The sequence below is a fragment of the Phymastichus coffea genome, unplaced genomic scaffold, assembly GCF_024137745.1.
Source record: "Phymastichus coffea isolate CEN01 unplaced genomic scaffold, Cenicafe_Pcof_1.1 PCOF00038, whole genome shotgun sequence".
In the NCBI taxonomy this organism is placed as follows: domain Eukaryota; kingdom Metazoa; phylum Arthropoda; class Insecta; order Hymenoptera; family Eulophidae; genus Phymastichus; species Phymastichus coffea.
In genome coordinates, this window is record NW_026706849.1 from 296,662 (window position 1) to 322,336 (window position 25,675).

Genomic DNA, 25,675 nt, shown 5'->3' on the forward strand with positions numbered 1-25,675 from the left:
ACTTATTTCCGTTCTTTAAAGATTTTAAGAATATAATTAAAAAGTCTATAATATAAAAAGAATTTTTCAATATTAAAAAAAAATTAAGTTGATTACAAATTACGTAAACTTATTTACTACAAGTAAAAAAAATTTTTTATGTTAAAAAAACTAGGTTGATTACAAATTACGTAAGCTTATTTACTACAAGTTAATTTTTTGATTGAAATCTTTAAGTTGCGGTGCAAACACAGTCATTAAGGAATCCAAATAAGAGAGTTACAATATATAGTCAGCAGGGTAATAATGCATATAAATTAATAACTTTTTTATCGTTCATTTGCTAAATTAGAAGTCGTTTTTTCTGTGTCTATTTTTCAGTAAAACAATATCTGGTTTATAGGTATGCTTAGCTGATTGTAGTGAATTGGTATATACGTACGTGACAAGTTAAGTTGCTATACCTAAATCGTGACATGAAAAACGTTTTTTGATTAATTGCTGTTTCTATAGCTCATCACTTTATATAATAATACAATCAAAAAATCTATCAAATTATTTACATTCTTTAAAAATAGGTCAACTATGATTATAAGTAATTATCACTATAAATAGAATGAAATAATACTTTATATAAAAGTTCTTAAAATAATGTAGGCTTTATAGGACGTGGAAAAAAGTATTTGCTCAGGTGCACATATTTTGCACATCACATACGTTGTATACCCATGAACAATGTTTTCCGTTGTGTTAAGCGCAGCTTCGTTCTCTCTTAATCTCGGAAATATACGACCGCAGAACGATTGGTGTACTTTTATACAGCTGCACGTTCGAGCGTTCAATTTTTCCGCTTGCGCGCGAATAAGCTACAAACTATAAGCACTGGAACGAATGAGTTTTCCTTCGCTATACGTTGACATTTTTCATTAAAGCAAGCAATGTTATATTAGCCCAGGTTCATAGAAAAAAAATGTTATTATCAAACTTTAGAAATACTGAACTTTGAGGCACTTGAAAAAAGTGTCGAGAGAAAGAGAAGTGATAAAATATAACAGATTGCTGGCCGATGCTATTTTCGTGCGTTGCAAAAGTAATATCAGTAGATCGAAGTTGTCGAGGTGGCGCGTACAATGCGCGACAAATCTGCGCATTATACCGACTTAGGAAAGGGTCACAACAATCATTGACTGGAGTGCATGGGATAAGCAGTTGGTTGGGTCTGGCACTACGTAATACAGATGAGAGAGAAAGAGAGGGACAGAGAGAGAGAGAGAGAGAGAGGGAGAGAGATGTAGTCATTGTACGCTTGGTTTCTCGTTGGAGAGCTCGTCGGTTGCGGCTGTGTCACGACTTCAATAATTCAGCGTGCTTCAGCTCGCGCTCAAAGCACGCACGCAGTTTCGATGATAAAGGACCCGCGCCAGCCACGGGGATAAGCCAGCGCTTTCTCGGTCCGCGTGCTACTTCAATTTCCAATCGATCCCAGCTTTCCTCTCTTTACCTTCTTCTCTTGGGACATTCGGCCCAGTTGAATTTGGTATTGATTAAAGACAAAATACGCTCTTGCTACTTCATTACATATTTACTCTCGTTTAACGGACTTGCTTTACTTTATTCCTTACAGCTTTTACATATTATTGAGCACTTATTTTTCATTACGGATCATGTATTGCATAATCGAGATTTAATTGTTTGTTATCTCCGTGCAGTCAAGAGGCACGAAAAATGGTAAACGATGAAAGCAGCAAGTATAAGTTTGTTGACCTATGCAGTAGTAGTTGGTATAGCCTGGTTGTGTGGCGTCAAGCTTCTGTACAAATCAATATTTTTTAACGTTAGGCCGTAAAAACTGTGCATATCGAGCACGGCCGGACTTCCGCTTCGACCGGATATTAATTGGACGGTCAATCAAGTAAATTATAAAACATTTATTGCTGCTTTTGTTCATCCTCTATATTATATTTTTATGTAATAGTGTCATCGTCGTATTATGCAGCTTTATATTCGGGATTCTCTATTCATCATTAGGTTAACTTCCATTTTTATCTTATCTTTTCAAATGACCGAAAAATATAACTAACATATCATTTTTAGAGTTCAAGGGCAGATTCGATATCGTTACCCTTAATTGTGATACAAAATCTTTATACTTATATTTTTATAGCGCAGTTATGATAAGAGAATATTTGAACTTTAACGATTAAGGAATTTATGTGAACTTTGCGTCACGTTTTCTGCGTGACTAATAAAAAATATAACGAACAGCTTCAATGTTCGTTTCTGCAAACTCTTCTTTTCTTTATAACATTTTTAGAAAACATTGACTAAAAAATTATAGTTGACGAAAATTGAAAACCACTCAAATAATTTGACTCTTTTATGCTAATTACATATTACAGCAATTTTAATTTTAGAACGTGTTTATTCAAATATCGATTTTTCATCTCGAGGTATTTGAGAATGAAAATTGCTTATAATTATGTTATTTCAACATAGCTATTTGTTTATTTAATTCGATTTTCAAGCCAATAATTTTTTTCTTTACTAATTTTAAGTAGAGAGGCGATATTATACGCATTCTTGCTGAGCTTCTAATACGATAATGGTGTTGCTGATAAAAATATCGACCTAATTATTTCAAACAGTATTTTTGGTTTTAATGAATTATACTTTTCAGCACATTTAGCTATAAAAACAAAAAAAAATCAAGTATATAGAGCTTTAAAAGTTTTTTTCTGATTTCAATTATATTATACGTATAGCAAGAATAAAATTACATCAACTAATAAATTATTTATTATTAATAATAAGGTAAGAAGAACAAAAAAAATCAAGTCTATCGGATTATAATTATATGCCCCGATACCAATAAATTGGATGGCTTTTCGTGACGCAGGTAATGGAGTAGTTTTATTTACCAATAAAATGACTATTCTGATCTCCTATTCTGCTTGCCCAGTGGCATGAATTGTTGATAGTTTTGTTATCCTTTGAATTATAATTGCAATATTCGACAGTTCTTGAAGTTACAAGATGATATAATGACTAAATTTTAAGTTAATATTATTTTCCTCTTGTCGAATTTTGAAAGGTAATGTAGTTTTCACATTAATTTCGTTCAATATAAATTAGTAAATCTTGAAATTTATTAGTGGAGATAAAGGTTTTAATTCTGGATTATAAATTATAGATATTTAGTCAAAAATGAATAAATGCAGTGATCTTGATAAAATTTATTTTATAATATTCATCTGAATATACAGTCACGTGGTCGTATTTATAAATGTAAAATAGTTGTACATGCTAAATGTTATATGAGTCTTATATTAATTTTCAAATACATTTTCTTTTATAAAGGAATAATAATAAAAAACAAAGACTCAAGATTGTTCAACCATGGCCATATCTAAGGCTTATTCTTAAATGAAAACTTGATAAATTTTCTCAATACAGATACCATTCTGTACATTAGATCATTAGCAATCTCTTGAAAAATTCGTTTAGTACCTCTAATGTTGGATAAAGTCACCATAATATGAGATCTTGGTTCCTTTTTTTCTTGAAGTTGACATTCAAAATCGATAATACATGCATTGTCAGATTGTAAATTTATTTGGCTTAACAGAGATTTGGAAATATTTATTTCATTTTGAAAAGGATCTTCACTTTTATCAACATTTTTTATAGATTTGCGATTTTTCCATAAGCAGTGAGATCCTTTACAAATGAGTACTAAAATCTGATGATCCATTGTTTGATTTAAATGGCTACTGTCATTATTTATTTTCACCTGGAAACTTAAAACTTTTTCCAAATATTGTTGTATCAATTTAAATGTTGAGTCAACCCAATCATTATCAAAACTAACTTTTTCTAAATTTATTAGTGCACCATAAATATCATATGGACAAATTGAAAATCTTTTCTTGTCTGGTACAGGTGGGACATAATTAATTATGGATTTATTTGTAAAACCAAAGAGATCTTTGAGTAGAGTTTGGTAATTGTTATTCGAAGAGTTAACAATAATGTTGGCAGATGTAAAGCAAAATAATTGAAATTTATCAACACATTCAGCTGAAACATTATTTGTGACATTCCAATTCAATTCAGTTGGATCCTGGACACACATAGGTCTACGTAAATTAAAAGCTTTAGGATCAACTGAACCATTTAAATATTCTTTATAACTTTTCATAGATACTGGTAGAAATTCTATTTCATAAAATAATTTTTTTTCATATGATTGCCCATCACAGAGACAAGCAATATAAGTTTGAAAATCATATTTCATATAAAAATCAAAAAATCCAAAAAGTAATTCAGGAATGCTTTTATATCTATTGTCTTCATTCATTTCAAAATCATTTAAATTTTCACTAAAATTGACTTGCCATCCATTTATAACTAAAGGAACTGTACATTTTTCTTTTAAACTATTAGTTGTAGGTACTAGTCCAAGGTTTTGAAGATAAAATATGTATAATATAGTCAATGCATATTTTGTTATACCAATATAACTTCTCAATTCACAATTGTAATACCAATATTTTAAAATAATCATTAATGGTCTAAATCTAGGATCAATGGAAAGATAAAATTTTAGTAAACTACTATTATAAACTCCTAACTTACTCTTGAAAGAAATATCGCATGAAACATTTGTTGGAGAATAACAGCACTTTACTATTGGTACTCTTGCAGTTGGAATTGGAATACATCTAGAAAATTTATAGTTTGACCGAATGGTCTTTTCAACTATAGTAAATAATATCTCTGAAGAAAGGACATGTGGTCCAATAGTAGACTTCTTATTCGCTTTGATAACAGGTATTCCTAAAAATATCGATAAAGGTCTGAAAACTTAAAATGGGTTTATAATAAATTATACAAAGTATTATTTATTTGAACAAAATTACCAATATCCAAATATATGTCTAAATCACATTTTCTAAACCCTATATCAGTAACAGATGAACCAAATTTGAAAATTCTGCACTTTGGAAAAATAGGTTTGAAAATGTTTTCTAATTCTTGACAGACAGGTTCATAATTCATTTTAATATCTACTTGTGTAAGAGATATTTTATTAATAAAGTTGTACAGTTGCTCTTCAAAACTGTCATCAGTAAAAACATTTTTGATAGCTTCATAACTAATGTTATGTGCACAGTCTTCTATAATATAAGATGCAATGATTAAAAATAAAACTAAATAATAATTATTAAAGGTCATTTTATAATTAAATACCTTCATAAGTCATTTGTGCTCGATTAACACGTAAATTAACATTGTTTATATGAATTCCTTTAGATAGAATCATTTTAATAGGTTCACTGGAAAAAATTTTACTATATATATATATATACTTTTCATACAAAATTTCTATATTAAATTTTATAATTATTAGTAATTCTATTATAAGTAAATTACTGTATACAATAGTGGACAAAAAATGAAATTAAGTTTACAAAAATCAAAAGAGTAAAAAAATGAATTCAAATTTACCATTTACTGAATTCAACAAGAATTTTGTCTTCTTTGTTTCCAAGTGTTTTGTGTTTCACTATTTTACCAGTCTGCGACAAAAAATTTAACAAGTCATTCAAAACATTAGGTGCTTGTGGAATTCCACTTATGTAAACTGAATTACTTCTTGAATTTCTTTTTATATGACTTCTAGTAAGAAAATGTTGTTTTAAGTCATCCTCGCTTTCAAAGGTGTAATCACAAACTTCACACTTCCAATTATTCATTATTTGCTGTTTATCTTTTAATTAAAACGTTTTAATTAATTTGAGTATAATTGTTTTTTTATACAAAGAATTTGTATTTTTTAGTTTCATACAAACTATACATTTTACTAATTACAATTGGATAAAAGCATTTATAAAAAATTATAATATTTTATATTTTATCTATACTTTATCTAAATTATGAAAAATTGTAATATTTAACCTTTCATAATGATCAAATGTTTTCTCTATAACAATGGATTTCAATCGTCAACTAACGTAGTAGATATAAGATATGATTAACTTTGTTAAATCTACTGAAAACGCACTATTACACGCGATTGAATATTTCGATCATTGTCTAAACAATTGTATTTATGTTCAACAAACGGACACGTTGGTGAAATGTAAGCATGGACCATACCATAAAATGTCGTTTTATCTACGATTAATACCCTTGTACACTGACGTCTGCATTAATAAGTTTATTTACTGATATTAAATTTACGGTCAGTGAGGGGTCGCGCCGCATGTCGGAGAAGGACAGGACGAAAAACGACCACAATATATCTACTATTTTTGTAAACATTGACACATGACGGCCGTAAGGCTATTGAATCAAATTCTTTCACATTAGAAAATTGAAAGAGAAATACGAGTGAATGTGTTCTCTTTTGACCGATTTAATACATAATAAATAATAATAATCCATCGACACACGAATATAAATTAACCAAATAATAACTCGTAACAGTATATTCTAAACGACGATGATCGTTGTATTCATTTCAGAAAAGCAAAATCAATAGTGAGAGTCGTTCAGATAAAGGACTAATGCGTGCAAGAACGGAATCTAAGTCTCCGAGAAACAGCTACAGCGTCGGCGGCGGCAGCAGGAGCTGGTCGATGCCGAGAAATCGCTTCGGGGCCATCGATCGTTCGGGTAGACCGTTGCAGGCGGGCGGGCAGCGTCGCGGCGAACATGCTAGAGTATACCGGCCAACTGGCCAACTGCTGCTCTTACATCGGCAAGTACTTACAGCTGCTGGAGCCGAGGTTCGCTAAGCAACTACAACTACATTGTCTATCACGGCCGAACAATGAGCAAAAGCGTCGAACTGCTGAGCCCTGAAGATACTGACCATTCGCACGGTGAGCTAACGTTTTTTATTTCAAGCCAGTAGTCTGGCAAGTATCTATACTGATCTTTTGTACATCTTGATTTTGGAAAACCATAACTTCAGCGCTAAAAATTCGTAGTCGAGAACTTGCAAAATGTTGTTTCCCTTAAACAATGCTTGACCATTTATTGATCAGCTATTTTCGATTTTCTTTGATCGGAGTTTTAAGCGCCAGCTTTAAGTTTTTGGTTTGCCCTGCCTTGAGTAGCTCTTGTAATATCTAAAAGCAGAGTTTATTTAAATTAGAGAATAATTGATGCGCGATAAGTTCCTATACAATGACCTTACAGGTACAAAAAATCTAGTGCACTTTGATATCTACTGCATGCTTGTTAGGTATATGACGGCCGAGTGCATCCTAATTTTGCACAAAGGCACCATTAATGCTTCAGTATTCTCGCAGCCTAAAGAAGAGAATTTCTCATGGGCAATTAATCACCTGAGTTTTTTTTTTGTAAATACCGGATGGAGACTAGTCTTTTTTGCTATTTTATGATCGACACATATGAGTATGCAGGTTTCTATTGTAGCCTCAAATACCAGTGTTGTAATTGTTTGCACGTTGATTTCTATTGTTTAAAATGTATTGTGGCGACTGAAATGCTTGAATTCGAGTTTAGCCGTGATAATATAATTAATCGGTGAGTAAAGAAAAACAAGAAGCGAAACCAAACAAAGAAGCCAAAAGAATGACAGGAGAAAAGGCAAAGCTCGAGATGCCCGTTCTGGAGGCTCCAGTTGGCTCTTGGATCGATTAAACCTCACGTATTCAAAGAGCAGCTGCGCACCGCGCGGTGGAGATCCAATTAGGCGGCGACGAAGCTCTAAGAAACTCCAGATAATCCGTCTCGTCAAGTCATATTGCAGCATTAACGCACTCCATCTCTTACCGCGCGGTTGCGTGCTTTTTCGCTTTTCTCGAGAGCGTAGGCATAGCTCATTACACCTCCCAGACGCACATATCTACAAGTTTCGTATATAAATTTTTCTTATATTTTTCCTTCACTCCGGGAACAGCCAAGACGAACAATCAGAGTTTCGGTTAGTACTAGAAAATCCTAAAATCTCAATATCGGATAAGCAATGTTTTTGGACAAATTCGAGACATCCTATGGAAAGTACATCTTCGTAATCTAGTGGGATTTTATCAGCTGAAGAATCATTAAAGACTAAATTTGTACGTCATTCTTTGAAGCATTTTAGTCACGTCAATGAAGGTCAACATTCATTTCTTCAAAGATTTTATTCACTGTATTCTTTTTTATTTTATCGTTTTTATTATAACATATTTTTTAGATAATCTGGTAAAAATACTGGACACGATGTTAAAAATATAGACTAGAGTTTACTAATATTCCAGAAAATACTTTTAAAAATAATGGCATGCCTATGAAACAGGGCCATCGGTAGTCGATATAGGAAATACGAAAAAGTATATCTATTGTCCTATTTTCAAATTCACTGTAAAATGCTCTTTTTATATAGCTTCAAATGCGTACAACTTGTAGCGATTTGCCCTCGTATTTTCATATTTTCCTCAATAATCGTCTTTCAGTATAAAAATTAGAGAAGAACTATTTCCATTCGTACTCGATATTTCTTCTTTCCATTTTTCGTTACACATTGGCGTAATGTAATAAAGTTATGGAATGGATATACAAGTGAAACCGTACATTTATAATGTAAGTTTACACACATACCGTACGTGTAAAACTAGACTACATGCGACTGTCAGACAGATAAATATATATATAATAATGCTGAGCAAATAAACCTGCGAAACTTGAATGAGTTGAGAATTCACAATCAGTTGTTAGTATTTATACATCCGATGAAAAAGCTGAAATTTAAAAAAGCGGATTAGCTAGTTCTGTGTACTTTATCTATCAGAATCTAAAGTTCCAGAGACATGAAGTTGAAAAATATCATGGTTAGAACAGTATAAACGAAACTAATTTTGAAACGTCGTAGCTTGCCAAACGTTTTTTTCTTCCATACATATGTTTTACGACATGGATTTTCGGTTGTTGTAATTTCGTTCTAATGAGGGAAAAAATTTGACAAGTAACTCTCTTATATTTGAGAATTTTAGAATTGAATTTATTTTTATGAAATTCCGAATCGAAATTCGAGAATTTTATCAATGGGCGTTTCAAATAGCGCTAAGTAATATTGATGTGTAGTACAATGTACATTCAATGACGCATGGACGTGATGCAAAAATAAATCGCATAAAACGGAGCTGATTTATGAAAGAAGGCGCATTATAGACTTGAGTGAAAATTTACAGCTGGAAGGAAACTCCGCGTATAATACACTAGCAGACAGGGTAAATAAACAAGTAAGGACAAAGAAAAAAAAATTAGCGGTAAGTGGATAGGTGTTCAATTGAACGAAACAAGGCTTAATTGATCGAGTTATCGGCAAAAGTAAAAAAAGAAGTGATGTGTGCGTTGCAGGCGAGACGAGCACGGAAGAACGTTCCCGGCTGAACCTAAATGGTAGCCGGCAGCTATCGCGCAGCGCGACGGAGCTGCGCGACAATGGCTTGGCGCGAGCGGGCGAGTGCAGCGGTGGTGAGAGCTCGTCGGCGGGCCGCTCGCCGGAACGCCGTGGCCTCCACCACCAGCAGGAGCACCTAGCCAGCGGCGTGGTGCAGCGACTACGCCACTCGCACCGCCACATCTCAGTCGCCCAGCGCACCCACACCTTCTTCGCCTGCCTCAAGTCGCGCTGGCAGCGCAGTCGCAGCAAGGAGCGCAAAAAGTCCAAAGACCTGCTCGACTCGCAGGCCAAGGAGTCCGACTACGCGGCCGACTACTCGTCCGATCACAGCAGAGCTTCCTCGGCTAACCAAAGCCCCGCCAGACACTACCTCAATCGACCCGGTACGTATTCTCCCGTTGTTTTTCCTACGGATCCACATGATTAACACTGATCTTGTAACTTAGTTATTACGTCACTACAAGCGTAGCACCAGCTTCGATTCTTCTTATAAACTTTACAGCCACGCGCATAAAGTATCATAGTCACACACATACCGACATACGTATACGAGCGAAGCAATCTGCGTTTATGAACCATCACAGACTACCTGTCGGTCTTACTGACATACCTCTGCGTAATAACAAATATAAATTATCTGATTTTGCACCTGCTTTCCTTAAACTCGACATTTGTAATAAACTATTGTTCGTTATTCTTCTTGCTTAAAGGTATTTGAAAAATTCGACGAAGAATTAGCTGTTGATGAAAGCCGTTATCCTAAAAAGTAAATTGAAAGCCCTAGAACAACCTAAGAGTCTATTAATATTAATTATCCCTTAGGAACTAGAAAATAGAAGTTATTGGTGATGGAAACAATTACGATACTATACTATACCGTGTAAAATAAAACTATAAATTCGAATGATGTGCTATAACTCAAGTCAAATGTTATTATTATTGTTTTTTTAAATAAAAACCTTAAAGCAGTACTCAAAAAGTATAAGTCACCCGATATATGATGGTTTGAGAACTTGAAAAAGGCCTCGTCGATTTATAAGTGTTTAAATTTACCTTGCTTGAAGTAACGGTTCTTTGCTTGACTAAACCTTAGATTTAGTGACGAAAAATTTTTCATTTAATTCAAACAATTTAGACTAATTTTCAGGTTATTGAATGCATGATACAAGTTATAAATTCTAATATGTATATATATATATATATATATATTCATACATATATATATAAGTAAATTAATATTATTAAGTCGTAATAAAAGTTCATGAAAAAAATTCTTTTAAATAAATCCTAGAGGGAATTTTAATATTCATAAAGAATACTCCCTCCAAAAGTCAATTAGTTATTATTATATTATTCTATTCACTACATTTTATGAGTCATTCTTTTAAACGCTAGTCTCGTTATAACGTTGAATCTTATTGCGATTACTATTGCATAAATATTTCAAATATTAGATATTTCACAATAATTTTTTGGTATAAGTTATATTAAATAAAGAAATAGCCATAGACTACGATAGACAATGAATCATCATTTTTCCGAAACCACATTTTTCTAATTTATTTTTCATAACTCATGTTTTTGATTGTTATCATAAAAATATTTTCAATAATTTTTAATCACATCAACTTTCATTTAGTGAAAAAGATGACCAAAAAAGCCGTTTTAAAAAATCATTTTTTTTTCAACGATCTACACTTATATTAAGGAAGGAGAATTAGACAAAAATAATATCTATGTAATTTAATCCTATTACGTTTCGTAATATTTTCTTCCTTTGAGTTATTTTCGGAATATTGAGAATATAAACGAGAAGAATAAGTACTAGTAAATCCAAAAAGTGTCAGAGAAATTATATTTAGACTTTCCTGGTAACAAATGTAAACTTATAATTATTTTTTTTTACAAATGAAAATATATTTAAATTTATAAGCTTGTAGGTAATGTGTACGATAATTTTTTTTTATAATTTAAGATTTAATTGCAATAGTACGTAACGTAAATTAATTTACGTGACGCAATTGTTGCAATACTAACTCAATTAGATGAAACTTTGCTATTGGCTAAGAATGCATTGAAAGTTATAGAAAAAGAAAAGAAATAAAATAATTAGCAGAACTTATGTTAGTTGTTAACTTTACTCTTACTGCTATGAAAAGCCTGCTGTTAGATAAGTGCTTGATAGGTCTCTTGAGATGAAAAAAACGCAATAATGAAAGCTTTTGTGATGACATTACATTATAACGACTTGAATTTTCATATTTACGTGTAAATGATTTTCAACAATTCATATATTTTTAAGACAGCCATTTATCTAGATGTATAGATTTCATTTACTCGGCCTGTTATATTTTACAAGATGTAGGTATATATATATATAAACTAAAATATTTAAAGTGAGATTTTTTGAGATATTAAAAAGTTAGGTAACCGTGGGAAGCGATTATGTGAGTCCGCGAATAACACCAATACTATAACGTTACGATACCTAATTTTTCTTACTGAAATTCAACTGGGCGACAGTCTTCGCGAGATACAAAGTGTTAACGTTTGTGATAGCATTTTTGTGCAATGAAAATTACATAGACATGCTGGCTATGTGCCAACAAATTATTTCACGGTAGAAACTTGTTATAAAATCACAAGCCATTAAAACAGTCGAGTGTCGTTGTTGAACATTTATCTCTTGATAATATAGTGAACGATTAATCGTTTAGAATGAGATGGATTCGATCTAATATGTCATTCGTCAAATGCACAAAGAAACGTAAAAAGAAGAGTAAATTTTTTTAGAGCACGGCTACACTTGTCATTTCAGAATCTCCTTTGGTACGCTCGAGTCGCAACGAAAAAGCGACGGCAGTGCAGGATGACAGCCCAGCCCGAGGCAGTAGCGAAGGCTCACCGAAAACGTCGGCGCCGACGGGTGCTCCCGTGGCGTCGACCAGCAGCCCAGCTGGCGCCAATCAGCAATCGATCGATATCAACGCTTCGCATAAGCATCCTGGCGAAACTCAAGGCGATCCGGAGCTCGTCAAAGTCGACATTCTGCAAGATGAAAACACGAGACGCCGCGAACTTGCTCTCCGCCAGCATGCCTTCTTCCAGTTACGACTTCACTTGCGAAGAGGTGCCAATCTCGTGGCAATGGATCGATGCGGTGAGTCGTCAAAATCCCGCCAAAGCTCACATTGCTGGCGGCCAGCTTGCTATTCACTAGCCGTCTGATGATGTCGGCGTGGCTTTGTGCGTGCATGAATCACTCTATATGGTAAATTCCATAAAAAATGCATTAATTTGATATCTTTTTTACTAAATATTAAAATTCAGTGCACGTTTTTAATTTTGTGTTATCGATGGTATTGATAGAACCAGAAAATATTTATGCCCATCGCCGCGGATGTTTGTATCATTCATTGTTGTCTGTAGAACAGCTAAAATTCATAAAAAAAAATGTTTTTTTTCATGATTCATTGGAGTTTCAAAAAAAGGACGAAAAAGAATTATAATATGTTAAAAACCATATATTATTCTCTTATTTATCCAAAATTTCGATCCTCACGATGCTTAAAATGCTATAGCACTTTACAAAGTTTGACAAGAATCAAAATTTTGAATAGAACTAAATTAAGATATGTGTTATATAACGTATTTAACCTATAGGATTATTATTTATTTATTCCAATTTTATTGGCACTATCATGCTTCGATTTCTTACATATTCCAACAAATTATATTATACAAAAACTTATATAAAAGAAAGATTTTTGTTTTTATTGATGCCAACAATTCTATAGGCAGAAAATGGACGTCATAAGCATACACAGTGGAGAACTAAATTATTTGTAGATAGGCAACATTACAGAGAATAATGAAATCCCTTAATGAGAGTTCTATTTTTGAACATTCGCCAAATAACGAAACTGAATCAATGTATTTTTTGTGGAATTGGCCATATGTACATATAACGCGTTTACATTCGAGATATCCGAGGACGATAACCGTGCCAAAGAGGGTGAGAATCAGTACGAATTCACGTGTTGCCATTGGATAAAAACACTTACAGATTCAAGAGCAATTGCTATGTTTTTTTTTTATTTCTTTCTTTCTTTTATATTTTGGATGAAAAATGAATTTTACATAACAGATCGGTCCCCCTGTTTCTATTACCGTGTTTTTTTGAATGCATTTCAGTTATTTCATTGTAACATAAAATTCGCTACTTAAATCTATTGATAATAATTATAATATATAAATTTATTTGTCTATAGGGTTCAGTGATCCTTACGTAAAAATAAAATGTTCCGGTCGCCTGTTACATAAGTCGCGCACAGTTTACAGAGAACTAAATCCTGTCTGGGATGAGAGTATCTCTTTGCCAATCGAGGATCCGTTCCAACCTCTTAATTTTAAGGTATATAATTAACATTATTGCGCTTTAGGACATTGTTTTATCTTCAATTACAATCGAATGTTTAATTACTTCTAACGATTTAGGTTTTTGATTACGATTGGGGTCTGCAAGACGATTTCATGGGTGCAGCACAGCTCGATTTAACGCAGTTGGAATTAGGTCAGATGCAAGATATTACTTTAGAACTCAAAGACCCTGCACGGCCAAAACAAGATCTTGGGCAAATTATTGTTTCTGCTACACTTTGGCCGAAAAATCAGCAAGAGAAAGAACAGGTGAGGATTAAATTCTATTTTTCTTTTAATTTTTATCCACCTTTCGTGTATTATTGTGACAAGTTGAATATTTTAGTATTATTTTACTACTAGTATGTGTTGATAATCAATATTAAAGAAAAGTAATCAAAGTGTCATGCATAATTTACATACATAGATTAACGTTTAAAAGCTTCAAAGTCATAGTGTCATAAAACAAAAGAATATTTTTTTATACGCATCTATTATATGTTCGACAATAAATATTACTTTCTCTGTCAATTTCTACTTTATGTTGTGTGCAGTCATATTACAAAGTATTTACATCCAAAAAAATGGTACAAAAAATTTCATTACTGTTACTTTTGTGAAAATTTGTTTATAACTATTGGTATAATTTGGATTTTAAATTTGGTTGTCAAAATATCATAATCGTTCAGTACGCAAGAATGACCAACAAAATAAATCAATTATATATTACATAGAAGATTGATAGCTTTAACGAACAAAATTATTACATAGTGGAGAAACATTAATTTTTATACTTTTATATTACTTAAAAAAGATTTTTTATGAGGGTTGCTTAATTACTCTATAATAAGCAATTTTTATTTATTACATCTTTTTGTTCAAATTATTACTGATAACTGTGTTTCGTATGATATTGAATATTCTCGAAATTCATCTATATTTCTCTTTTACGCCACCTAGCAACCTATTAAATTGTTTCATAAATTAATTTCTTCTGTTATCTTTGTTTATAATTTGATGTTTAATCAGAGTTAGGCGATTCTGTCAAAAAGCTTCCAGCAGTTGACTTCGGACCTCGCAATTATCGTAAAGCGGAAGCGAAAATCGTGAGGTCTGAAATCGACTGCTGGAAGCTTTTTGATAGAATGACCCAACCCTGTGTTTACTACTAACGTTCGTCATACATTTGATAGACCTGAAGCTTTTTTATTATATTTTAGTATTTTTTTAACTTTGTACGTGAATTTATAAATGCTTTACGTTTTTACTGTGTCATACACATAAAATATTTAAAAAATGTCGATTTGGGTATAGGTATCCGACAGGTAATCCTTTTTTCTACTTTTCGGACTTATATTAAGACCCTTTTTTATGTAAAAAAAACTAGGATATAAAAGTGTTATCTTTCGAGATACTGAAACAAACATATAGAGAAAATTAACGAGTAAGTGTGTAAACTATGAATATAGAATTGAAACTCGAGCTGTAATAACCGAAATCATAGCCTGGCACATCACGTAAAACGTACACAAACCAAATGTGGTTATAGGTTATTTGGTACATCACTTCTAATAATGTCGAGTAATTAAAAATTTCGTAGTACTTATTTTTTTACGCTCCAAATAATTCAGCAATAAAAGATCGTTGTAAATACTTAATTTGGTGTGTGTCTAATTTCATACTACAACGCGACTTTTAAAGTTATCAATAATGAGCGCTGACCTGATTGAAAACATAAATATATTGTTATTTTATAATTGAAATTCTTTTCCATTGTTGAATAATTCGAATAATTCACGTGGAAAGTATGTCATTAATTTACTTAATGACAATTTTAATGAATTGAATTCTTAAATTTCTTAAGTAACAGCCTCAACCATTTATTTTCAGAATCATACCGGAGAAAATAAATCAATTTAGTAGTAATTATTTGAGAAAAAGAAGTTCTTATTTGTTTAACTTAGATCTATAATCCGATAATAATTAGAAATACTGATGAAAAGAAGAATCAATAATATATAATACAATGTCTCCTAATTACATTATTTAGCGAATGTTTTTCAATATATATCCAATGTGCACATTTACTGAAAGTGATGAAAATAAGTGCTCAAGCCTGGTTTGTCACACAAATGTAGAACGACCTCTTCTCACTCCGAGGAATAATTAACACACGCTTGAAAATGTAATTTACAGAAAAGTTGACATAAAAGCTTTGAAGCTTTTTTTTGGAGAATAAAGTTTGGTTTAATCGTACAGGACGTCAACACGTATAATTAGTACACCGAAAGCATTTTAAAAAGAATTATTTTTATTTTTGAAAATTTTACTCTTATTATTCGAAAGGATATGAAAGGACCAGATTTTCGTATTTACTCTTCTAAACCCATTTCTATAATGTTGTATTTTAATTTATAAAGTGCACATGAAGGGTGCGTGTCGTGAACTTAAGGATACTCGCTGACTTTTGCGAACATACAAAAGGGTATCTATTCTGCGACGCTGACGGACAATACTTACAGAGTGATGAGTGCCAGTGATATACGTTAGTTCAACGCATTTGGCTTTATTTAATAATATGCTTTTTCTTTATTCACGTGGCCACCCGGTGCTTCACATACATATTTGTTATTTTTGGAATAGCAATTTATCTTGCGCTTGCGACAGCTTAGCTTTTTACTTGAGCCGTGCAAGCTGCAGGCTCATCTATTCTGGTGTAGTTATTGGACTAAGTTTGTCAAAATATTAGCTTTGCACACCGAGGTCTTTATTATCTTGGGACATAAATCGAAAAAAGTAAAGGAATTAATTTAAAAAATATCTTATAAACAAATGTTCGAAATATTTGCTGCTTTTTAGGGCTAACATGTAAAACATATTGAATTTTTAAATAATTTTTAAAAGCATTTCTCATTTTCGTTACCAACTAAATTGTAGGCAGATATAAAGTACGCTACAGCTTTATTGGTCCGTTTCATTTTTAATAACGCGCATGGAAAACGTGCGTGTTCACATATCACTAATAACTGTGAAATTGTGAGTTGAGATTTTCACGTTGATTTAGATTTTATGAAAAAAAAGTTTTATTATTAACTTTCAAGGCTTTAACCATTGACTTGCTTTCATGGCATAAAATTATAATGTTAATAAAAATTCGTTAGTGATTTGCATACTATTTTGACGTTGATCGAGAATATGTCGTTCGTATAATAATCGCGTGCCGTTTCGTTTCAATATAACACACGTTCGCATGGTAGCACCGATTCAATCTGGAAAATTGGTAACATTTTTAAGACTATACATTACAATGTATTACAATTACCAGAGTATCCAACCTTGCAAAATTTATGACGCCAGAGTCAAAACAGTAATTGCATATGCATCATCCATTAGAATGATCAACGTAATTCATCGGATTGAATTTCTTGGCATAGGACAGTTAATGGACAGTTAAAAGGGAGAAAGAGTTAGCAAGACGGCAGTTACGTAATTTGATGACAAACTCGTTTATCGGTTTTAATTAACTACGCAGAACGTACAACTCTATTTATTCCCTTTTATTGTTTTTGTTATATGAATAAAAATGAGTGTGCATTCGACAATACAATGAATATAAATTGTAATACGGTTTTCATCAAAATACAAAAAAAAACTTATATTAAAATCGCGTGTCGACTTATATCTACTATTTGTTTTTTATCTTGAATTTTTGTTAATGTAGTTTGATGAACAAAAGTTATAAACTCTCTATACATACTCTCTACTATAATAATAACAGCGAAAACATCTTTATTCAAGAAATCGTAAGCAATGGAAATTTTTACGGATTTTGTGCAAGAGAGCGTAATAATAGTAATTGCGATAAATTTGATTGAAATTAAATATCTACTGTAAAATTCAAAAAATCGGAGCAATAATTTATATTGAAATTCTTTCTCGGAAGCTTTTAATGTATTGAATGGATGCTTATAAAAATTGTAATAATGCTATAGAAATGCTATTATCTTATTGTAAACTGTTATACTCGTATTTCAAAATGTATCTAGGATATTTTCGTCGTAGAACATGATCTAAACAGCAGAGTGCATGCAGAATGACAAAGTTTATCTAATCTATATAGCGACACGGCATGCAGTAACATTAACCTAGCAAGACAATCAGTTTGAACACGCTTGAGATTACGGAACGCTTGTTATCAAAGAAAATGAAAGTGAAGTGGTGAGCCTGGCTCTGTGCGAGATTTGGGCAAGAGAGCAAGAGCGGTTCCTTTGACGGCTTTCGCAAGCTTTCGCAGAGCGCTGCGAGCGAGTCGCCTGCAAGCAGATAGAGGGAGGCAAGAGGTGGGAGAGCTGCGAGCATAGCAGCATCGCAATAGAGAAGGATAGCAATTTAGCCAAGCGCAATCGAACTGCGAGACTCAGTGCGCGCCAGTAACCGGTACTGGTAGTCTTTTTCTCTTCGTCGCTCGGCCATCGGCTGCGTGCGCGCGCAATCTATATTTAGCAGTAGATTATCTGGTGCGTGCGACACTGTCTGTTGTCACGAGATACGCGCGGCTCTCCTGCGAGAGGCACTCCTTCATTTTCGTTTTCGATGAGAGCGCGTTGCTGTTTCGTAACGCCGTCGCGTGCACAAGCTTCATTAAGAATTTGATGACGGAGAGCTTTCTGCGATCGAAATGCCGCGAATTTCAAGAAGCTCGGGCCGCCAGAAAAAATTGCTGGCCGACGGCGAACGTTGCCGGGCAACAAGTGAACTATTATACGCCTGCAGCAGTCCACATTACTACCAGCTTTCACAACAACGGAGATGAGTGAGTCGTTGCTGTTGCTCAGCGGCATTGTAGCCCCATTGTCAGATGCACGCTTACGTCAAACTACTACTGTAATTCGATTCATTAGCTCGATTATACGATGAAACCCGAACCTAGTTTTGTTCTTGCTGCGAGACCGTTTTTAATTCTTCTTGATGACTTTTGTCTAAGGGACGCCTTTTAATTTCTAGATAACAAGTTACTCACTTGTATCTCTTCTGTTTGCAAAGCTTGATTGAGATTGAAGAAGAGTTCCGCTTACTTCACCATAGTCATTATTAACGTAACCGCACTATTACCTCACAGCTTCTACTCAGAAATGAAATCTGACCTTACAGAATTCTTTACTTACGGAAACACGCCGTAAGCACTTGTTCTATTATACCGAGAGGTGGCTTGATGAGCATTTTTTCTTTCATATTAGACATGATATTATTCCATATAACCAAGTGTAGCTTTTAATTCTGACTCGTAAGTGTAGAAAGAATATTCTAACAATGCACATATTAGTGGACTTTATTCTTGTTGCAAACAAAAAAATTATTCTTTTTAATAGCGTCGTTCAAGTATCTATTTTTGAAAGACATACAAAAAATTTATCTTTCAACAACTGGCTATTTCAATAAACCTGAAAATGACATTTTCAATAATAACTGTCGGGAATTTTAATAACAGCAATCATATCGAGTTTTGAAAAAATTAATTACGCGATATATCAGTTTGTTGAACATTCAGTTCACAATAAGCTATTTTATATAAATTGCTCTAATTTTCGCGCAAATTGCTACTAAAATTTTTGAATTCCACACGTAAAACAAAGAAAATATCGACAAAAGCTCTTATCGTTATATGCACTTGTTAATACGCTCTTAAAATTGATGTCCATTATGTCTTATCGTGGTTATTTAATTGACCAAACAAGCTACCGAACGAGTTTCGAAAAAAAAGCACGTCGAGGTCAAATTTCATAAATTATTCTTTGACGATACGCTATCTTGTAGCAACTTACAAACAGCTAGGAAAATTTGTTACTTGTACAAAGAATGAGTGCTCGAAGACACGGCGGTTCCCCGCTTGGCAAGTCCGCCTCGTCCACGGCGTCGTCGTCAACGACGTCCCTTACGGAGGATGATCTACGGCACGCAGAAGCGTCGAGACCTAACGAGGCTCCGAAAGTCGCGTTGGAACGGCTGGCCGCAGGATTACGCCAACATCCGGAAGTGCTCGAGCAGTACGTGGCGTACAAAGCAGCCAAGCAGGAAGCGACGATGAAACTGCGAGAGCCGACGAGTGAAGCACCGAAAAGACCGGCGAGGACTCGCCACAAGATGGAAGCGCTGCGGCTGCTCGTGGAGCGTAGGGTAGAATTAATGGAGAAGCTTGCCGAGAGTCGAGCAGAGAAAGCTTGCGAGAAGCTACCCTGGCTGCACCCCATCGAAGCCTGGGTAGCCGAGCGCTGCAAGCTCAAGTCCGAGGCGCACGCACGTGGCTACAGTTCCGACAGTGAAATCCACAGTAGGCCAGCTCGGGACAAGGACACACGGAAAGTGAGCTCCTGCCGCTACGAGTATGACAATCACGCGCTGCTTCGTTTCTTTTCACCCTTGCACGCGAGCCCCAACTTTTCCATGCGACAATTTAGGCTCTTTCAACTTTTCCAATTGCGATCTAATTGGCAAACTTTGCCGAATCACGCGATATTCTATGTCAAGTTTTTACCTGTTTTCTCTGCGACACTTTGGGTTTTTCCAGTCGAGTGCTCGTAAAAACACAACGAAAAATGACGGGACAGCTTGTTAAAATTTATGAGCCAGTTATTGCTCAAAAGTAATCTTTTCTCAATTACTTCTTCTTGTGTGGTTTTCATACTTTTTTTACGAGCAATACATTGTTTTAAACGATTATAACAAATCAACTTATGAATTATTAAAAGCCACGGTCGAAGAGTGAATTCACGATCTACTACTCGAATGTTATCTTTTAAAGGAAACGATATAGTAGCGAGCTAAACGCTTCATCGATTTCCAGTTAAATTCATTTACGTATTTACAATATACTCTTATTGCCCAAATCGAATAAATTTAGAGCTTTTATGATTATAAATATTTATAATGTATATTTTCTTTGCATTGAATATGCATTACAAAGTAACAATTTGAAAGAACTATAAAGCCACTGCTCTTTCGTCAAATAGTTCTGAGTTGAAAAATTTTACAATCTTCTCAAAACAAGTCTTAAGAAGAATAGAAACGAAGCAGCACCTGACAGATGTAAAGATAGAGCGTAAGAAAAAAACTTAAAAAGTGAGAAAATGAATCTTAATCTCCAAGGGTTCTCCAAAGTTACTGAGAGAGGAGAAATGCGAAAAATTCGATGATGAAGCGAAAGGAAGCATAAAAATATCGCGAGCGAACGAGATTTTGAAGAATCTCAAAGATTCAACTGGCTCCTTGACCTCAAAGCGATCAGACGCAACAACATCAACGTCGACGCTCGCAACGGCTCCAGACCCAGTCACTGAAACGGGAAATTCCATTTCTCAGCCTGACTCACCTGATTTTTTTGATAAGATCAAGGAAAATTTTAAGGATAAAATAGAAGATATCCATAGGGTACTATTTTCAGTTATGCAAATAAGCAATGATGAACTTTCGCTTATTATTTATTCATGTAAAGCGAGAAAAAATACACTAAAAATTAATGAAACCTGAAACTGTTATGTGAAACGGGAATAATTTTATATTTATTTATTTTCATTCTAAAAGTTTGGAGACTGAATTTATTCGAATTTGTTGAATTAAACCAATACAGTTGCATCAGGTTTCTGTTAAATAATTAACATATAACTGAAAGGTATCTTGTATCATTTTTTGATAATCATTTAGAAAACTAACAATAAAAGTGTGTAAGCACTAAAGTATTCAACAGGCGCTTTAATTATTTTACGAAAACCTCTATTATTGTTATGACAATAAATAAAATTTACGTTATTGATTACAGTACTTCCAAAGAAGCAATCGTTTGGCAGACGTGAACCGGAAGCTCAAGTCCCAGATATGGAGTTCAGTTGTCACCATTGTCCTAGTCGAAGCAAAAAATTTATTGCCAATGGATATAGACGGTCTGTCAGATCCATACGTTAAGTTTCGGTAAGATAAAAGCTTGTCAGAATTGTTATGTGTCACACATTGGATCTCACACGAACTTTCGTTTGAGCTGTAGAATCAATGTCAAAGAGAAATGCCCATTTAATCTGCAACTTTTATCGTAGTCTTTTCAAATTCGCACATTAATGTATTACTAAATAAGTAGACTTTTTAAGTTATTACCTATTTAATTTTAAATGCAAGAGTTGTATAGGTGACATACGATTGTCGAATAAAATCAATGTTTTTTTCTGGTAGTCTAGGCACGGAGAAATACAAATCGAAAGTAGTAAACAAGACGCTGAATCCGGTATGGCTGGAGCAATTTGATCTGCATCTATATGAGGATCCACACTTGGGCCAAGAACTGGAGGTGACGGTGTGGGATCGAGATCGAAGTCATCAGGACGACTTGATGGGCCGTACGGTGATCAATCTGGCGAGTCTCGAACGCGAGACGACCCATCGGCTCTGGCGCGAGCTCGAAGACGGCGCAGGCAATATCTTCCTACTGCTGACGATAAGCGGCACTACCGCCAGCGAGACAATCAGCGACCTTGCCGTTCACGAGGAGACACCCCAAGAACGCGCTCTTCTCATTCAAAAGTACTCGTTAGCCAATACGCTTCAAAGACCCCGAGACGTCGGACATCTCACTGTTAAGGTTATTTTATGCTCTCATTCAGCCATCTGCAAAGTGTTATTACGTGCTGATTTTTCACGTTCTTACATATATATTTGCCAGATGGCTTGGGTTACTTTGCAAGGCTTTAGCCTGTGTGCTAGCTCGACTCTTCTATCGTTCGAGCGTTTCAATCAATTTTCAATCACGCTGTCGACAACAAGATACTTTGCTATTCTCAGTATGCATTTGAAAAGCGCTCCTTATTTTTCACGACAGCCGACGTAAAACGATCTTCAGTTTTCATTCTTCTTATTTTCGACTTTTTCAAAAATATTGGCCGTGCCATCAACGAAATTTTGCGCCTTCATTTTATACCAATGCTCGGTCTAACGATGCTCAACGATTTAAACTATTTATATATCATTAATTCCAAGTACTTTTTTATTCCTTACGCGCTAAAGTCTATCATTTGTATCTTCAGCGTTACTTAGAAAACCATTTTTCAAACGAAACATATTAATAGAATTCATTTCAGAATATCACAATGACGTATTACATGTGAATAAGTATGAATATTCTTTATCCTTTAGTTATAAAATTTCTGCATAATAAATGCAATTATATTACATTAATAAAATAAATATAAAATATTTTACCCATGAATGGCAAAATTATCATAAACCGAACTTACAATGTTTAAGATATCGTGCAAATGAAACATATAATAAATAGGAACAAAACAAGTTAAAGCCATAATAATAATAAGTTAATTATTATAGATTATGGTGACACTGTTAATTAAAATTTAATCTGCTCATGACACATTTTTATTCAAATTGTGTTCTCAGGTTTACCGAGCACAAGGTCTCGCAGCAGCTGACTTAGGAGGGAAGAGCGATCCATTTTGTGTGCTTGAACTTATCAATGCAAGGTTGCAAACCCAAACCGAGTACAAAACTTTGGCACCTAACTGGCAAAAGATTTTCACTTTGTAAGTATTGATCGTTGGTACAACACTATATTTTTTAATCAACTTTACCCAGATTGTAAATAGACCACTTTAATTTTTGCGAGATGAATAATTTACTCGTTAATATAAATCTTAACATGTTGTTTTCGATACATAATGGATATTTATCAGTTACGATGTTTTATCTAATTCAGCAACATTTTTTTTACCGACTTGTTTTACTGCAAACAATACAAAATAGTCGATAAATTTCTTATTTTACATACAAGATTAGTGTTGAGATGTATGATTACTGTATAATGAAATTGTTTGTAATGATAACAGCTGTTGTTTTCTATTTTCCCTATAAAATTATCGGGCTTTTAGGGCACATCACTCACCATCGTAATGTTGAAGACATTTTCCCCCTCCTTTTGATATTCCTATTTGCTCTTTTTACTTTTTTTGCTCTGTATGAACTATACCCTTGAACTCCCGAGAAGCATCGGACTACCGCGTTTCAAAGCAGTCATTTATTCATTTCCACGGTATGTTCTTGGCGTAAACCCTTTTATAGATAAATGAAAGATGTCCTCAATAGTTATTGGACCTACAGCTTAAGGTGGGTTTCGAACCACCAAGAAATCGTTGATAATTTTTTTGTGGCACACAATATATCCATTTTAATATCATTATAAACAAATAATTTAGAAGATTATACATCGAATAGAATATTGCTGTCTTTGTGCAAATACATTTATTTTATACTTTATATATTTTTAATGTTATTCTACAAATTATATTTTTTTCAGTAATGTGAAAGACATAAATTCCGTGCTTGAAGTTACTGTATTCGATGAAGACCGTGATCATAAAGTTGAATTCCTCGGGAAGGTTGCTGTACCTCTATTAAAGATACGGAATGGTGAAAAACGATGGTACGCTCTTAAGGATAAAAAACTACGATGTCGTGCTAAGGGTAACAATCCGCAAATATTACTTGAGCTCACTGTCGTTTGGAATTATTTGCGAGCTTGCATAAGGACGTTAAACCCAAAAGAAAAGAAATACATGGAGCCAGAAATGAAGTTTAAACGGCAGGTCTTTTTAAGGAATGTCCTCAGGCTAAAAGCTATCATTGTCATGGTCATTGACGTAGGAAAATATATACAGTAAGAATATAGTTTAGTACATTTCGATACTATCGCGAGAAAATGATTTGATTCTCGTATGGTGGTTTGCGCCCATGCGATATGAGGGTGAAGAGGCCGCACGAGGGTGAAATCACTTTCTTGCACGCATATCTAACTTTACTTTTCGATGAGATATGTGTTGGATGAGATTTTAAGCATTCTCGATTTCTCGAGAGTGCGGAAAGTCAAGTCTCCACGTACAAAGTAATGAAAGTTATTTTATAAAACTGTATAACAGAAATAAAATTTTATGATGTTCATCTAATTTATTTCTCAAAAATGTTTATAATACTGAAAATATACATACACGAATATCTAATTTCTATTCTCCCAATAGTCATTTCTACTTTTATGATATACAAATTTATTTCCTAATTTAAATTTGCAGGAGCTGCTGGGAATGGGAAAATAAAATGAGATCTGTGATAGCACTTGTACTTTTTGTGCTTGTGGTTTACTACTTTGAGCCATACATGATTCCAACAGCATCGTTTCTTATTCTTCTTAAGTATTATGTGGTAAGAGATTTGTGTCTTATAATGCTTGTGCTAACCTTCCACTGCATTAACCATTTCCAACATACCTTATCTCTCACATTTATGATAGTATCAATTTCAGTTCTTTGCAAAAATCAAACACTTTCCCAAATAACTTTTTTAGCAAATTCAATCCTTATTAATCTTCTGAAGTTCTAACATTTATTCAAATATCACTTCTGTTCATGTCATCAGTTCATATATTACGGACAGCTATTTTTGGTCTTTTAATATTTGTCTAAATAATGTCAGATTTCATCACATAGCTATTATTATCCCCACCTTTTATTATATTTGAAAAGTTTTTTAATAGTTTAATTTCTTTGATGTTCTGCATAAAGTATTGAACATAATTGTGTAAATAATAAAGAATAAAATGTAAAAGAGAGAAAGAGAGAGAGATAGGGCGCTTCAATTGCCTTCAATCCTTGCTGTGCAAACAGGTAGCAGTTCTGATGGGAGCTCCTCTTCCTCACCAGATGAATGTTCACATTCAAGATTCTACGGATGGATCATATGAAGATGGTCCGTCAACACCTGGCGATGACGACGAAGATGACGACGATAAAGATAAGGTACAAAAACAAGTTATTA

At 33.7% G+C, this 25,675-nt stretch overlaps 2 protein-coding genes across 9 annotated transcripts in view; one reads left to right on the forward strand and one right to left on the reverse strand.

Moving 5' to 3' along the window:
* The window catches only part of LOC131663823 (multiple C2 and transmembrane domain-containing protein), a 33,103-nt gene that overhangs the window by 2,180 nt on the left and 5,248 nt on the right, over positions 1-25,675 (forward strand). For 2 of the 3 annotated variants that reach the window (XM_058934509.1, XM_058934506.1), the window contains exons 2-12: positions 6,507-6,866; positions 9,355-9,783; positions 12,219-12,560; positions 13,672-13,814; positions 13,898-14,089; positions 21,633-21,781; positions 22,037-22,442; positions 23,252-23,394; positions 24,165-24,524; positions 24,934-25,063; positions 25,525-25,656. In XM_058934509.1, the coding sequence (XP_058790492.1) occupies positions 6,815-6,866; positions 9,355-9,783; positions 12,219-12,560; positions 13,672-13,814; positions 13,898-14,089; positions 21,633-21,781; positions 22,037-22,442; positions 23,252-23,394; positions 24,165-24,524; positions 24,934-25,063; positions 25,525-25,656 (2,478 nt within the window). In that variant the 5' untranslated portion in view covers positions 6,507-6,814. The remainder of the gene's footprint in view (positions 1-6,506; positions 6,867-9,354; positions 9,784-12,218; positions 12,561-13,671; positions 13,815-13,897; positions 14,090-21,632; positions 21,782-22,036; positions 22,443-23,251; positions 23,395-24,164; positions 24,525-24,933; positions 25,064-25,524; positions 25,657-25,675) is intronic. The other variant, XM_058934508.1, reaches the window with a different exon arrangement.
* On the reverse strand, positions 3,256-6,469 carry LOC131663824 (speckle targeted PIP5K1A-regulated poly(A) polymerase-like). 6 transcript variants are annotated; one of them, XM_058934511.1, is made up of 6 exons: positions 6,139-6,469; positions 5,938-5,962; positions 5,488-5,749; positions 5,230-5,315; positions 4,899-5,153; positions 3,256-4,815 (listed from the first exon to the last, which is right to left on the reverse strand). In XM_058934511.1, the coding sequence occupies exons 1-6, from the start codon at positions 6,139-6,141 to the stop codon at positions 3,386-3,388; spliced, it is 2,061 nt and encodes a 686-aa protein (XP_058790494.1). In that variant the 5' UTR covers positions 6,142-6,469; the 3' UTR covers positions 3,256-3,385. The 6 variants fall into 6 exon arrangements, with proteins under 6 accessions (XP_058790494.1, XP_058790493.1, XP_058790498.1 ...); XM_058934510.1 differs by having other exon boundaries at positions 4,899-5,156; XM_058934515.1 differs by lacking the exon at positions 5,938-5,962 and having other exon boundaries at positions 4,899-5,156; positions 5,488-5,558; positions 5,633-5,749; positions 6,139-6,153.

What these genes read in the sequence shown, in the direction of transcription:
- LOC131663824 (XM_058934510.1), bottom strand. An exon ending in ACATTTGATCATTATGAAAG is followed by an intron (nt 5,750 to 5,937) that starts GTTAAATATTAC and finishes TTTAATTAAAAG; the next exon opens with ATAAACAGCAAATAATGAAT. An exon ending in AGCACAAATGACTTATGAAG is followed by an intron (nt 5,157 to 5,229) that starts GTATTTAATTAT and finishes CTTATATTATAG; the next exon opens with AAGACTGTGCACATAACATT.